General features: G+C 37.8%; 1 protein-coding gene across 3 annotated transcripts in view; it reads right to left on the reverse strand.

The window, feature by feature from the left end:
- The window catches only part of vps8 (VPS8 subunit of CORVET complex), a 74,611-nt gene that overhangs the window by 35,814 nt on the left and 25,568 nt on the right, over positions 1 to 13,229 (reverse strand). For all 3 annotated transcript variants that reach the window (XM_061911129.1, XM_061911128.1, XM_061911130.1), the window contains exons 16-27: positions 12,797 to 12,832; positions 12,628 to 12,718; positions 11,781 to 11,827; positions 11,607 to 11,696; positions 11,326 to 11,372; positions 10,264 to 10,486; positions 10,090 to 10,179; positions 8,672 to 8,723; positions 8,553 to 8,595; positions 7,847 to 7,919; positions 5,081 to 5,200; positions 3,224 to 3,295 (exon numbers count right to left, since the gene is read on the reverse strand). In XM_061911129.1, the coding sequence (XP_061767113.1) occupies positions 3,224 to 3,295; positions 5,081 to 5,200; positions 7,847 to 7,919; positions 8,553 to 8,595; positions 8,672 to 8,723; positions 10,090 to 10,179; positions 10,264 to 10,486; positions 11,326 to 11,372; positions 11,607 to 11,696; positions 11,781 to 11,827; positions 12,628 to 12,718; positions 12,797 to 12,832 (984 nt within the window). The remainder of the gene's footprint in view (positions 1 to 3,223; positions 3,296 to 5,080; positions 5,201 to 7,846; positions 7,920 to 8,552; positions 8,596 to 8,671; positions 8,724 to 10,089; positions 10,180 to 10,263; positions 10,487 to 11,325; positions 11,373 to 11,606; positions 11,697 to 11,780; positions 11,828 to 12,627; positions 12,719 to 12,796; positions 12,833 to 13,229) is intronic.

Genomic DNA, 13,229 nt, shown 5'->3' on the forward strand with positions numbered 1-13,229 from the left:
AAGGGATACCTAATTGCTCCTGATGGGGCGTGGTTTACGCCTTGCATGGCAGCTTATGACGTCAGTATTTTTGAACGTTTGTGTGATTTTTAATGTAAAAATATTATTTATTGACATCATGGATATCAATAAATTAATTTTTGTCCTCAAAATTGTATAGACAACACACCATTATGACAAATTGAAAAGGATTTGTTATAATTTTTGAAACGTATTTAAAAAAATAAAAAAAAATCAAATGTACATAATATTGAAAGGTTTTTCTATATACTTTGTTGATGCACTTTTGGGAGAAATTACAGCTTCAGGTCTTTTATAATACAATCCTACAAGCTTGGCACACCTCCTGTATCTGTTTCGCACACTCCTCTTTGCAGCACCTCTCAAGCTTTACCAGGTTGGATGGGAAGTGTTGTTTTTAATCCAGGAAGTCTTTGTACATTGCTGCATTTATCTTTCCCTCTATCCTGACAAGTCTCCAAGTTCCTGCCGCTGAAAAACACCCCCACAGCATGATGCTGCCACCACCATGCTTAACTGTAGCGATGGTATTGGCCTGATGATGAGCGACGCATGGTTTCGTCTAAACGTGACGGACGGTATTTACAACAGAACGTTCAATTTTTGTCTCATCACAGCAAATAATTTAGTTTCTCATGGTATTAGAGTCTTTCAAGCATTTTTTTGGAAAACTTTTTACCAAGAAATGGCTTCCATCTGGCCACTCTACCATACAGGCCTGATTGGTGAATTTGATGCAGAGATGGTTGTCCTTCTGGAAGGTTCTCCTCTCTCCACAGAGAAATGCTGTAGCTCTGACAGAGTGACCATCGGTTTCTTGATCGAGACTAAGATGAATGTAGCAATGTACAAAGACATCCTGGATGAAAACCAACAATTCCCATCCAACCTGATGGAGCTTGAGAGGTGCGGCTGCAAAGGAAAATGGGCCAAACTGCCCAAAGATAGGTGTGCCAAGCTTGAAGCATCATATTCAAAAATACTTGAGCCTTTAATTTCTGCCAAAGGTGCATTAACAAAGTATTGCTCAAACACTGTGAATACTTATGTACATGTCATTTTTTTAAAATTTTATTTAAATACATTTGACAATTTTTTTTTTTTTTTAAAAAGAGACATTTTCCAATGTGTCCTAGAACCTTCTTGCCTCCTACCAATCAGACGTGCCCTAAACACCTCCAAGAGAGGTGTTCGGGGGGATATTCTGAAAAAAAGGAAGAATATGGATGGATGGAAGAATGGAATATGGCTGTGACATAACAAAATGTGGAAAAAGTGAAGCGCTGTGAATACTTTCTGGATGCACTGTACATCTACTGTCTCAGTCGCTTTGCTTTTCCAACAATGAGAACAAAGTAAGTAAATGTCAAGGACAGTGTTGAGAAGTGGATTGTATTATTGAATTAAAGAAATAAACCATTGAAAAACATGAATGAGGTGTGCGTGTAGCCAAATTGGCGAAGCAACATAGCACTACCAGCAGTTGCTTATAAAAGCTATGATAACGCAAGAGAAAAGAGAATTCTTCTTTAAATGACAGACACCAATCAATGAAAATATGGAGAGGCTGCTGATGGTGTTTTTTGTTCACTGATATTACAATGTAAACTTGTGTAAGCGTGCTAGATTGTACGTGGAGAAAATGTAAGATTGTTAATTGTTAAAAAAAAATGTGCCTATGAACTGGCTATCAACTAAAATTGTAAAGAGTGATAAAAACATTTAGTCTGCACAAAAAAAATGTAGTTATTCAATAACTGGAGTCAGTAATGTTAAAACATTAAAAGAGCCAATGATTAACAGTCCTTGAGGTGCTTAAAACATGTCTGCCAGAACAAATCCTTGTTTATTGAAACCAGAAAAATGTTGCTTCATTAACAAAAACTGCTAATTTTGTCGATTAATTTATTTGAACTGAAAATGGTATTGATACAATTGGCCAACCAGTCTACATGTGCTTTGTGGACTTGGAGAAGGAATTCGATCGTGTCCCTCGGAAAGTCCTGTGGGGAGTGCTCAGAGAGTATGGGGTATCGGATTGTCTGATTGTAGCAGTCCGCTCCCTGTACGATCAGTGTCAGAGCTTGGTCCGCATTGCCGGCAGTAAGTCAGACACGTTTCCAGTGAAGGTTAGACACCACCAGGGCTGTCGTTTGTCACCGATTCTGTTCATAACTTTTATGGACAGAATTTGTAGGCGCAGTCAGGGCGTTGAGGGTATCCAGTTTTGTGGCTGCAGGATTAGGTCCCTGCTTTTTGCAGATGATGTGGCCCTGATGGCTTCATCTGGCCAGGATCTTCAGCTCTCACTGGATCAGTTCGGAGTCTTGTTCAAGAGTGAGAGAAGAGTGGATTGTGAGATCGACAGGCGGATCGGTGCGGCGTCTTCAGTAATTCGGACGCTGTATCGATCCGTTGTGGGGAAGAAGGAGCTGAGCCGGAAGGCAAAGCTCTCAATTTACCGGTCGATCTACGTTCCCATCCTCGCCTATGGTCATGAGCTTTGGGTTATGACCGAAAGGACAAGATTATGGGTACAAGCGGCCAAAATGAGCTTCCTCCGCCGGGTGGCGGGGCTCTCCCTTAGAGCTAAAGTGAGAAGATCTGCCATCCAGTAGGAGCTCAAAGTAAAGCCGCTGCTCCTCCACATCGAGAGGAGCCAGATGAAGTGGTTCGGGCATCTGGTCAGGATGCCACTCGAACGCCTCCCTAGGAAGGTGTTTAGGGCACGTCCGACCGGTAGGAGGCCACAGGGAAGAACCAGGACACGTTGGGAAGACTATGTTTCCTGGCTGGCCTGGGAACGACTCAGGATCCCCCAGGAAGAGCTGGACAAAGTGGCTGAAGAGAGGGAAGTCTGGGCTTCCCTACTTAGGCTACTGCCCCCGTGACCCGACCTCGGATAAGCGGAAGAAGATGGATGGATGGATGGATAATTGTGAAACTAATGTGTTCTGTTTAACCAAAATGGTAAAATAAGCTTGCCCGTGCTGTTTTTGTTATTTTATTTGCTTTGTAAAATGTTACTGTGAGCAAGTTGCAACCAAACCCTTTAAGCTGCCACCAGTATAATAACCATGGTTTGGAGTAAATATGAGTTGGTAATGGTGATGTATATGATCATGTCTCTTAATTCATAAGAACTTCCAAACAATTTGCACCATCAACAGGACAAGAAAAAACATTTAAAAAGTAATTTTACCTGAAGTAAGATATCCACGATCCTCTGCTGGTATTCAATGGCTTGTTTGTCATTTTTAAAGTCTTCAAATGTCTAGAAGGAAAGAAACCAAATCTTAAAGGATTTACTAACTTTTACTATGAGGACTTTTGTGATGTCACGCTTGCTGTCAGGCATAGCTGCTCCCCATGCAGCTGGTGACTGTTGGAGGGGTAAAAAGCAAACTCCCAGCACAGCCTCAACGCAAAGCAATTGTAATCAGTCAAATTTAGGGGTAAGACTCTGTCAACATCATGCATCATTATAGCAAATTTTCATCTTAGTGGCCGTGATACAGAACAAAACCTGCATTAAACAGGTAGCTGCTACAGATGTTTATAACATTACTTTTCTGTGCGGGGGAAATCTTTGTGGCCACCATAGACAAATTACCGCTAACACATTAACTGTACATGTTGCAGACAAGTTACACTCTGAATTGTCTGAGTGCCAGCACTTGTCTATGTCTACGAAGGAGACAAACACGATTGAAATCAAGAGAGAACTTGTAGCAAAGTACAAATTGGCCATTCATGTGGCCCCCTTTCTCCTTTTGAGTTAATATTTTTGGGTGTTTGGGTGTTGGGATTGACATCATTCATGGGAACGATTGCTTTGTTTTTTATTGAAACCGTTGGAATAAATTATGAAAAAAACAGAGGTGCCACTGTACTTTCGGGGTGGGCCGATCAATCTAAATATTGATATGATTGACACCAAGGTGAGTATTCAGATCGAAATTTTTGTTGTAGTTTGTCATCTAAAAATACAGCAAATAGCTCAGATTTATTCAGTATGCATAAGCGTTTCTCTCAGTCCTTATGCGCCCCCTGTCACTTAGGTCCACTAGTTATTTCCAGCATTAATTAATGTTGTCTTTCAGAGTGTAATTGGTGGTCAGGGAGCAGAAAGATAAAACTATTATCATAAAGTCAGTCATATTTTTTTTACTGGAACTGAAAAATATACACTTATAGGATTTACCAGCCTCCCTCATATCTGAATCTGAATATGGTATAATATAATAACCTTTTAGTGCATTTGTTGAAGGAAAAATAGTATTCCTTGTTTAGGCTACACACAGATAGGCTATAGGTTTACTTATGTTAATTATTTATTTAATTTCACCTGTAGCAATGGATATCACAAGGAGCATTGCTGAAATGATCGCAAAGGACCTACATCCTCTCTCTGTGGTTGAACAGAAGGGTTTTAAGAATGTTGATAAATTAATAATAAATATAATAATAAATATTATTTTCTTATTTGGCTTAAATAGTTGTCCTGTGTTTTACTTGTATCATAATTATAATTATTTAATTAAAGGGAATCCGCATAATTCAGGCATTTTCAAGTAAAAAGTATCAGTATTGGCAAAAAAATGGATACAATTCCCTTCAGACATTAAAATAAAAACTTCATAGACAAAATGATTCTACTATATCTATAGTCACGGCGGAGGGTGGGAGGGCGGCAAAATGTTTTCTTCTTACTGAGGGGGCATGACAGAAAATAATTGAGAAGCACCAGGTTAACTGGAGACTCTAATTTGTGCATAGGTCTGAATGTGAGAGGGAATAGTTGTTTGTCTATATGTGCACTGCGATTAGGCTGGTGACCAGCCTAGGGGGTATCCCATCCCGCTCCTCGCCCGAAGATTCCAGCTTACCCGCGACCCTATTTGAGGATAAGCGGTATAGAAGATTGATTGATCAATGGTCAACCAGTTTTACTGTTGCCTTCATGTTAACAAAACAAAAATGATGAACCGTTAAGATCGATAGACCCACAAAACTTGATAAGTGTGATAAAAGTAAAAAATAAATAAAATAAACTCACCATCGCAAGAACATTTAGGAATTCTCGGGTATCAAAATGGAGGAGTGTATGAATGAAAGGGTAAGCCTTGTCTTGTGACGATGCCTCCGCTGCATGAAGAAGAATCAGGAATTCAAATACCTGACAAACACACAAATTTACAGAGCTTGTCAGTAATGAGTATCAACGCAATTTGTAAGCAGATATACATTACTCTTGTTGTATTACAATTATTTTGCTAAAGCTCATCTTTCATGTGCCTTATGAGAATATGTTATGGATTATTTGTTTCAGTCATGCTTATTAATAAGTTACATTAATATCACTTGGTTACATTTGCAGTGAAGTGTCATGTTAACATTGGAAGTTCAATAGGTTCAATACGTCACCTAAAGACTGGTAGTAAACTAAGAAAATACTGCACATTGCTTGTATTTTCCACCCTTCCATTTTGTTCTGATGCCACATGTGCACTATAACCTTGTTTGCTATAACCTCTCTTTTTCTCTAGTCCAAACGTCGCTTTTCCTCACGCAAGATCCATTCAAATAGTGACAATCCTAAACTATGGGCCCAATTTTCCTGTTTGCGTTGAAGTATTTTTTTACACACTTAAAGTTACACGCAATTTATTATTCGTATTCTCCAATCCAGCCTACAGGGACACCAACCCTGTGCAAGTCTGGAATGAAGGCAGGCTCCTTACTAAAAAGCCAGAATTTGCTATGACGCATTTTTTCTAGTTTGCATTAAATGTATGGATCACAGAGTCTTCTTAGCACTTGTGAATGTCATTGAAATCCATGAAACACTTTACATTTGAAAAGACAGCTTCCATCCAGGCAGTGTTTTTCATGTCAACATGTGTCACGCAAGAGCTTGTTCTTCATAGCTGGATGTAAATAATAATCCGTTGATGAAACTTCCAATCTGATGTTCTAAAGTTCAGTTTAGTACAAATGTTTTTGAAGCTGTGAAGCATCACTTGGGCCAAACAGCTGTTTGTGTGAGTGTGTGTGTGTTTTTGTACATTTGATGTTAGTTGCCAAATAATCAATTAAATCAATTGACAGACGCTACGTTATGCATGCACTTTATATATGAGTCACATAGCTCAATGATTACCATCCAAATGTCTGATAGTACCAGAACGACCAAGCACGTCAGATATATATGCACGTCCCCTTCCGCTTGGGTCGCACTGATTAAACAGCGATGTGCATTTCGAGGTTTAAAAGTTCAGCGTGGCATTATGATATTTCTATCCTCATCTAAATGGATGGTTTCATGTGTCTAAATTAAAGCAATCGGAATAAGAATACATTTCATAGTATTCTGGAAGTTTCTGTTATCATTTTATTACATGTGATGTGCTGTAAACTAGAACCAAAATTCAAGTGCTACTGCTTTATCTTCTTGTGGCGCTGTACTTATTCCATCCTCAGAGGCTCATAAGAACAAAGATACTTAAATCGACGGGAGAATACCCAAAAGGACATATTTGACAGGGAATGTCCACATTTAAAGGTTGTTCTACCCAAAGTGCGCATCTCAGATAAAGCTGCGCAGTGACAAACTGAAGTCAAGTGGGAGAATGCCATACAGTCGGAATCTGCGCAGTTGCGCATTTTTGTTCACTTATAGCACGTGGGATAATAGGGCCCTAATGCGTAGCTATGTCAATTCATTCACAGTCACACTTTCCTAAATTGCATGTTTCTGTTGCGTTTGTGTAATACAGTGGTAGTACAACTCACCAATACCTTAAATTACCGCCTGTTTTGTCTGAGTCTATTTAAAAAATTTACACCATGACATTGTTCTGACCTGATACATAGTTTTTTTTATCTGCATCGAATCATATCACATCAAATCGCATCAAATTGTAATGTTTTTAAATGTATTGTTAGTGGATTGTATCGTAACCCGTTTATCGATATATGAAGTGATCATTTAGGTAGAGATGCACATTCCTATACTATTACATAACATTACTGTATTTGTTTGTGGTACATACTATTATATAGAGGTGGGAACCTTTGGCCACCTCACGATTCGATTACCATTACGATTCAGGAATTAAATTAGATTAAAAATCGATAACTGATGCATCTTTAATTTATGTATTTTGATGCAGTTTTAAATGTCTTTTCGTTTCAATAAATAAGCATTTAAACTTCTAAAAACAATGCATTTTTACTAAGAAATTTTCATTACATTTGTTAAATTCCTGGAACATACTTGTCCTATAATAAAGGAGCTGGTCGGCTCTCTCGGTGAGGTGGCTCAGTGCAGTCGGACAAATTTTAGAACTGTCTGCCTTACTTTACTTACAATAAATAAATTGATGACTGATTGAAGTTTACAAATCGATTTCATAATCATCCATGTCCGAATTGCGATGCATCTAAAAATGTATTATTTCTCCCACCTCTTCTGTTGTAATGATTTTCAAACAGTGTTTATTATCCAAAAGATTGTTTTCTTTTAGCAGTGAAATTGCAGTGTTTTAGGAGGCCCAAGAACGGATAAAATGTATTTAAATTAATTTGAATGTGCAGGGCTGTTTTGAGAAAAGAGCATTCTGAGTTACAAGCTTGGTCGCAGCGCAATTTGTGCTCGTAAGTTAAAGTACCATTATAAAGTCAAAACCTATTATTAATAAAGCATCCAATAACCCATGCACTTTACATACATGTTTAAGTGTTAATGTATTCCTACAGTTTCTAATCAGGACTTTAATCAGAACCAAAACAGGTTGCTTTACATATCTAACAAACCAGATACCTGAATCTTGACCTGAACCACAAGGTCCACTGGAATGTTTCCGAGGGGATACGCCCGTCCAGCAAGACAGCAGCTAAATACAAAAACAAACAAAACATAAGTGCAAATATGCGTAAATCCACACACTGATGAGAAAATGTACATTTTGAAATAATGTCTGTTGTGAATTGACACTATATGAATAACATTAGAACATTTGGGACATACTGTGGGCCGATGAAGAGCCCATTCGTTTTCTGAAGAATATAGATCAGGGATGCCCATATTGGGGCTCGCCAAGTCATTTATTTTGACCCGCCAAAAGGGTGGCTTGAATACATATACTGTATAAATTGAATAGATATACATACTGAAGTTCACGCATCAATTGATGGCATGTACACAAGGCTACCTAGTCACATATCAAACTTAACATGATTCCACAACTCTTTATGGGGTTAAACTCTTCACGCGTGGTGCTGATGTATGCTTACAATTGTTTGGCATACGGCCCATTGGCAGATTTTTCAATTTGGCCCCTGGAGGCAAAAATTTGGGCACCCCTGATCTCTATAAAGTGATTTATTTTCACAATTTGAGTCATTCTGGGATGATAAAACAGTGCAAAATTGTCTTCAGACTTTAAAAAAAAAATCTGCTTTGTGTTTATTTTGGATCTCAACAGTTTATGGCTTATTTGGTGTTGTATAATCAGATCTTGGCTTACCTGATGTACACCAAAAGTTTGTTCCCCATCACCACTTCTTCGCCTATAAAAGAGGAAAAACACCTTTCTGTAAAAAGTCCCTGAACACATCAGTTACCCAAAAATAAAAAGTGACTAACCTGTTAAGCCTCTCCCCTCCCGAAGTGGTGGGCCAATTACAGCAAATAATTTCTGTAACTCACAGTAAAAACCTTTTATGAAGCACTTATTGATCCTCTTCCTGTTATATTGATTTTCGGTTTTGTGCATTATTTTGCAGACTGCGTGACATAATTAACTTTTTGAAAGTCCAGCATGTCACACTCAGCTAAAAATACCTTGTAGTCAATGGTTGGAAAGACAATGATATAGTAGAACCTTTTTTAAATTAACTACAACATTTAATACATTAAAAAGTATGGCAGCATAAGCAACAATTTTGACACAAATGCAGCTGTAAAAAATTTGAATAATTTAGTTGAATTGACGAGGGCCTGGTGACAGCACCAAACCTTTAATCAGTTTAAACTCTGGAAAGTTTCATCTTTAATAACTCAAGAGGTAAAACAACACATCATTTCGCACAAAAGATTTAGAATATTTTGTTTGAATTTGGAAAAAATTGGGGGCAGAAGGAACTTTTGATTGACCTATAAAAGAATCTTAAATACCTAAAAAATAAAAATAAAAAACCCCGGGGGGGTAAGAGGGCATTTCAGACAGGTCTACTTTGCACCACAGAAACTTTTTCGGAATCATAATCAGCTTTGTTGGCCAGTTATGTTTAACACACACAGAGTTTGACCGGGTAGACTGTGCTCAGTTTGTTCAATGTAAACAGGAACTTTCCAATTTACCCTGGTACAGTTGTATCTCAACTTATGACTACCCCAACTCCTGAGGATTTTGAGATACAAGTGGTCTTTTCGCTTTTAAGTTAAGTTGTTAGCACACATTTGAGTTACAAGCCTTTGCTAGAGGGCGTAGTAGTGACTGTTAAAATTAAGGGGGAACTGCACTTTTTGGAATTTTGTCTATCGTTCATAATCATTAAAAAAAACATGATGATTAATTAATTTTTTTTCAATGCATTCTAAATATTAAATTAACGTAAATAAAACCCATACAATCTAATAAATAACCATTCAAAAAGTGCCAATATAACTCAATTTACATGCCCCACCCTCTCCAAAAGTATCACAATTCATCTTAAAATAATGTACACTGTAAAATATATATCTGAAAACTAACATAACCTAAAAAAATTCTGTACACGGTCAAAACTTCATAGCTTTAATCTTAAGTGAATAAAATAGGGTCAACAAAAACATGGTTGGAGAAATTTGGTGTGGATTAAACTCCCCCTATTATATTCCACATTTGCAGTTGTATTCATGTAATGGGTGAGTTGAAATAGAAGACTTGTATCTGCCTGACATGGGTGCAATCAGGCTGAACTGAAAGTAAAGTCTCATCTTTTGTGAGGACCCTGTTGACACCATTGATGACCAAAATACTTTTGTCTGTATCTTTCAAATACTCAAAGATGTGAGCTTACCTCCATGGGTGTAATGTAGTCATTCATGCCGCTGTTGAACACGTAGATCATACCATCATAAAGCTGGTTTTCCCAACAAACCTGAACCACCTTGAATCAGACACACACATTTAATGACAATTTAATTTTGCATTTTGAAACCATTCCTCACTGTAGACAATGCTATGAATGCACCTGTTGTATATCTAGTCTTGTGACATCCAGATGTACAAGGCATCTCTCCAGGTTGTCCATCAAGCCATTGCAGCGGTAATGAGTCAATAGATCCTTCATTATGGGTGTTGGCAGGTGACCAAGGCGGTCCAAAACAATATATGGTTCTAGTGATTCCAGGAAAACACCCTTAGCAACCACATTCTCAACGAGCAGAGCATAAAGGTGGTCGAATAGTAGCTCGCTGAAAAAAAATACATTACACATGCATTCTCTTAGCTTTTGACGTAATAGGCATTTTTGTTCAGAAAATACAAATAATTATTTTGATGCCTTTTTGTAAGTTTATTCGAGGGGTGTCAATTACGTCGATCATGAGCTATCGGTCGATCACAGAGGGTGTGTCAGTCGACCGCCAGCCAGGCATTGAGAAAATAGACCTAAAAATTTGCGATCATAAATCTTCACTATGACGTACTTAATTGACATTCAAGGCACCCGAAGATCTTGTGAAATGATGAGGGCTGCAGCAAGCTTAGTGTGAAGGAAAAAAAGGCTGCCAGGAAGGCAAGAAACACTTTTTATTTCAACCATACCTCCCGTCAAAAGCCGAAAGACTGACGCACATTTCCTGTCTTCACACTAAAAGTGCTGCTCCATCCCGCCTGCGCTAACAAAATAAGAGTCTCCGAAAGCTAGTGCACACAAGCTAGCAAGCGATGGAATTTGCCGTCAATCTATTTCTTGTAAAGTGTATAAAAACGAGTATGTAAGCTGGACAAATAAGATGCCAAAACAAACCACTTTAATGTGGTATGGGACAGAAAGGAGAACTTTTTTTCTCCTCCACAATTTAAAATCGAAAATGTGGAAGTTTTCAGCACTACTTTGAATCTTGTCTGATTCCAATCAATGCATGTCATCAGAATCAGGTTTTACGCCAACTTATATTCTTGTTTTCATGAAAGAAGGCCTCAGCCTTATAAAGAATAGATTATTGCAGCCACTAATATTTACCCTTAAATAGAGGGACATGTTTTTCAATTGTGCTTTAATATGTTTGCATTCACAGAATATACTTACGTTTTGTGTAGCAGCAGGCAGAAATCTATCAGGACTGGAACAACACCCTGAATAGAGACATTTAATGAAAGAGAGTAGACAGTGGATGCCATTGGCTTAAATACAAAACTAAATTCTATAGAAAAATAGTATACAGTATAATGCAGAAGTACAACAGATAAATGCAATCAGTAACAAACTTAAGTGTTCTTGTTTATTAGAGCCATTGCAGTGATATCTGCAATTCACTGTGTATAGCTATACAGATATCAACTATATGGTTTAGTCTATAACGTACTTACATGAAAATGTTGCTCCATTACTTGGATTCTCCCTTGTTCTGGACACATCTTCAGAGCATGTTCTGCAAACTGCAACAGGATCTCTACCATCTCCACCAAAGGACAACAGAATAATATTAAATTAAATATGGCTGTCCTTAGTACACAAATGCTGAGATGGTTTTGCGTGCCTACCTTGTCACTAACAACTCCCTTTCTCTTCAAAGGATCCCCATATAATCCTGGAATGAATCCCCATAATACACACTCATCACTCAACTTGTAAGGGAAAGTACCCGGAAGCAAAGCATTGGCACAACTAACCATTTAGTGTAATCTTACTTGTGCGGGCTCTTTTGTGTGCAGTGTTGCTTTAATGGCTCTCAATTTGTCATACTGTCCATACGTCCTGATAAATAGTGTGCCTTTTGATGTGCAATAATCACTGTAAGTGTTTTTAAGTATGTATATTGTATATTTAATCACCCCCTCTTGCTGTAATTAAAGCATGTGTACCCAATAAACACACAATCTAGATTCGGTATGTGTATGTTTCACTTTTGAAAAGAAAACTTCCTGTAACTAGATTGATGTTAGTATGTTAAGAATTAAAGTGGATAACATAAAGTTGACATATTTGAATGCAGGTATGTGTGGAAATAGGTTAAAGTTAAAGTACCACTGATAGTCACACACACACTATGTGTGCTGAAATCACCCACTGCATTTGACCCATCCCCTTGTTCGACCCGCTGGGAGGTGAGGGGAGCGGTGACCAGCAGCGATGGCCACGCTTGGGAATCAACCATATTTTAAATTGTTTTTGCTGCTTTCCTGCCTATATTTCGCATGTTTTCATTGTAAACATTTGTATATTGCTTGTACAAACTTTGCTGCATGCACAAATTAGTCAAATGACCCTTTGAACCGATACTGATGATCTTAACATCAAGCTAATCCTCCAAATGCGAGAACTCTAATCCTATTTACCTGTTTTGGACTATTAAAAAGCTGCTGTATACGTAATTTTCTTTATACCCACCAACAACCGCCTTAGCTGTTCCTTTGTGGAAGGACCAGGCCAGAGACAGAGCTTCAATAAAATGTTCCTGCTTCAAAAGATAGTCAAGCCGCTGCATAGGCAGGAAAAGACAAACAAATCAGCCTTTACTCATGCTGATGACAGATATAAACATTAAAGAGTAAATTACCTCTCTCCATGTTCTTAGAGTCATAATATGGGCAGACTGAAAGAAAAGATTGTTAAGAAAAAATTAAGTCAAACACACAGACATTTATATTTGACTAAGTATCTTTAATTCAGAGAGTCATATATAAAGGGCCTCTCTAATATTGCAAACTTTGGCACCTACAGTGGGGCAAAAAAGTATTTAGTCAGCCACCGATTGTGCAAATTCTCCCACTTAAAATGATGACAAAGGACTGTAATTTTCATCATAGGTACACTTCAACTGTGAGAGACAGAATGTGAAAAAAAAAATTCAGGAATTAACATTTTAGGAATTTTAAATAATTTATTTGTAAATTATGGTGGAAAATAAATATTTGGTCAACCATTCAAAGCTCTCACTGATGGAAGGAGGTTTTGGCTCAAAATCTCACGATATATGGCCCCATAAAGTT

This window comes from Nerophis ophidion, linkage group LG09 (assembly GCF_033978795.1).
Source record: "Nerophis ophidion isolate RoL-2023_Sa linkage group LG09, RoL_Noph_v1.0, whole genome shotgun sequence".
Taxonomy (NCBI): Eukaryota; Metazoa; Chordata; class Actinopteri; order Syngnathiformes; family Syngnathidae; genus Nerophis; species Nerophis ophidion.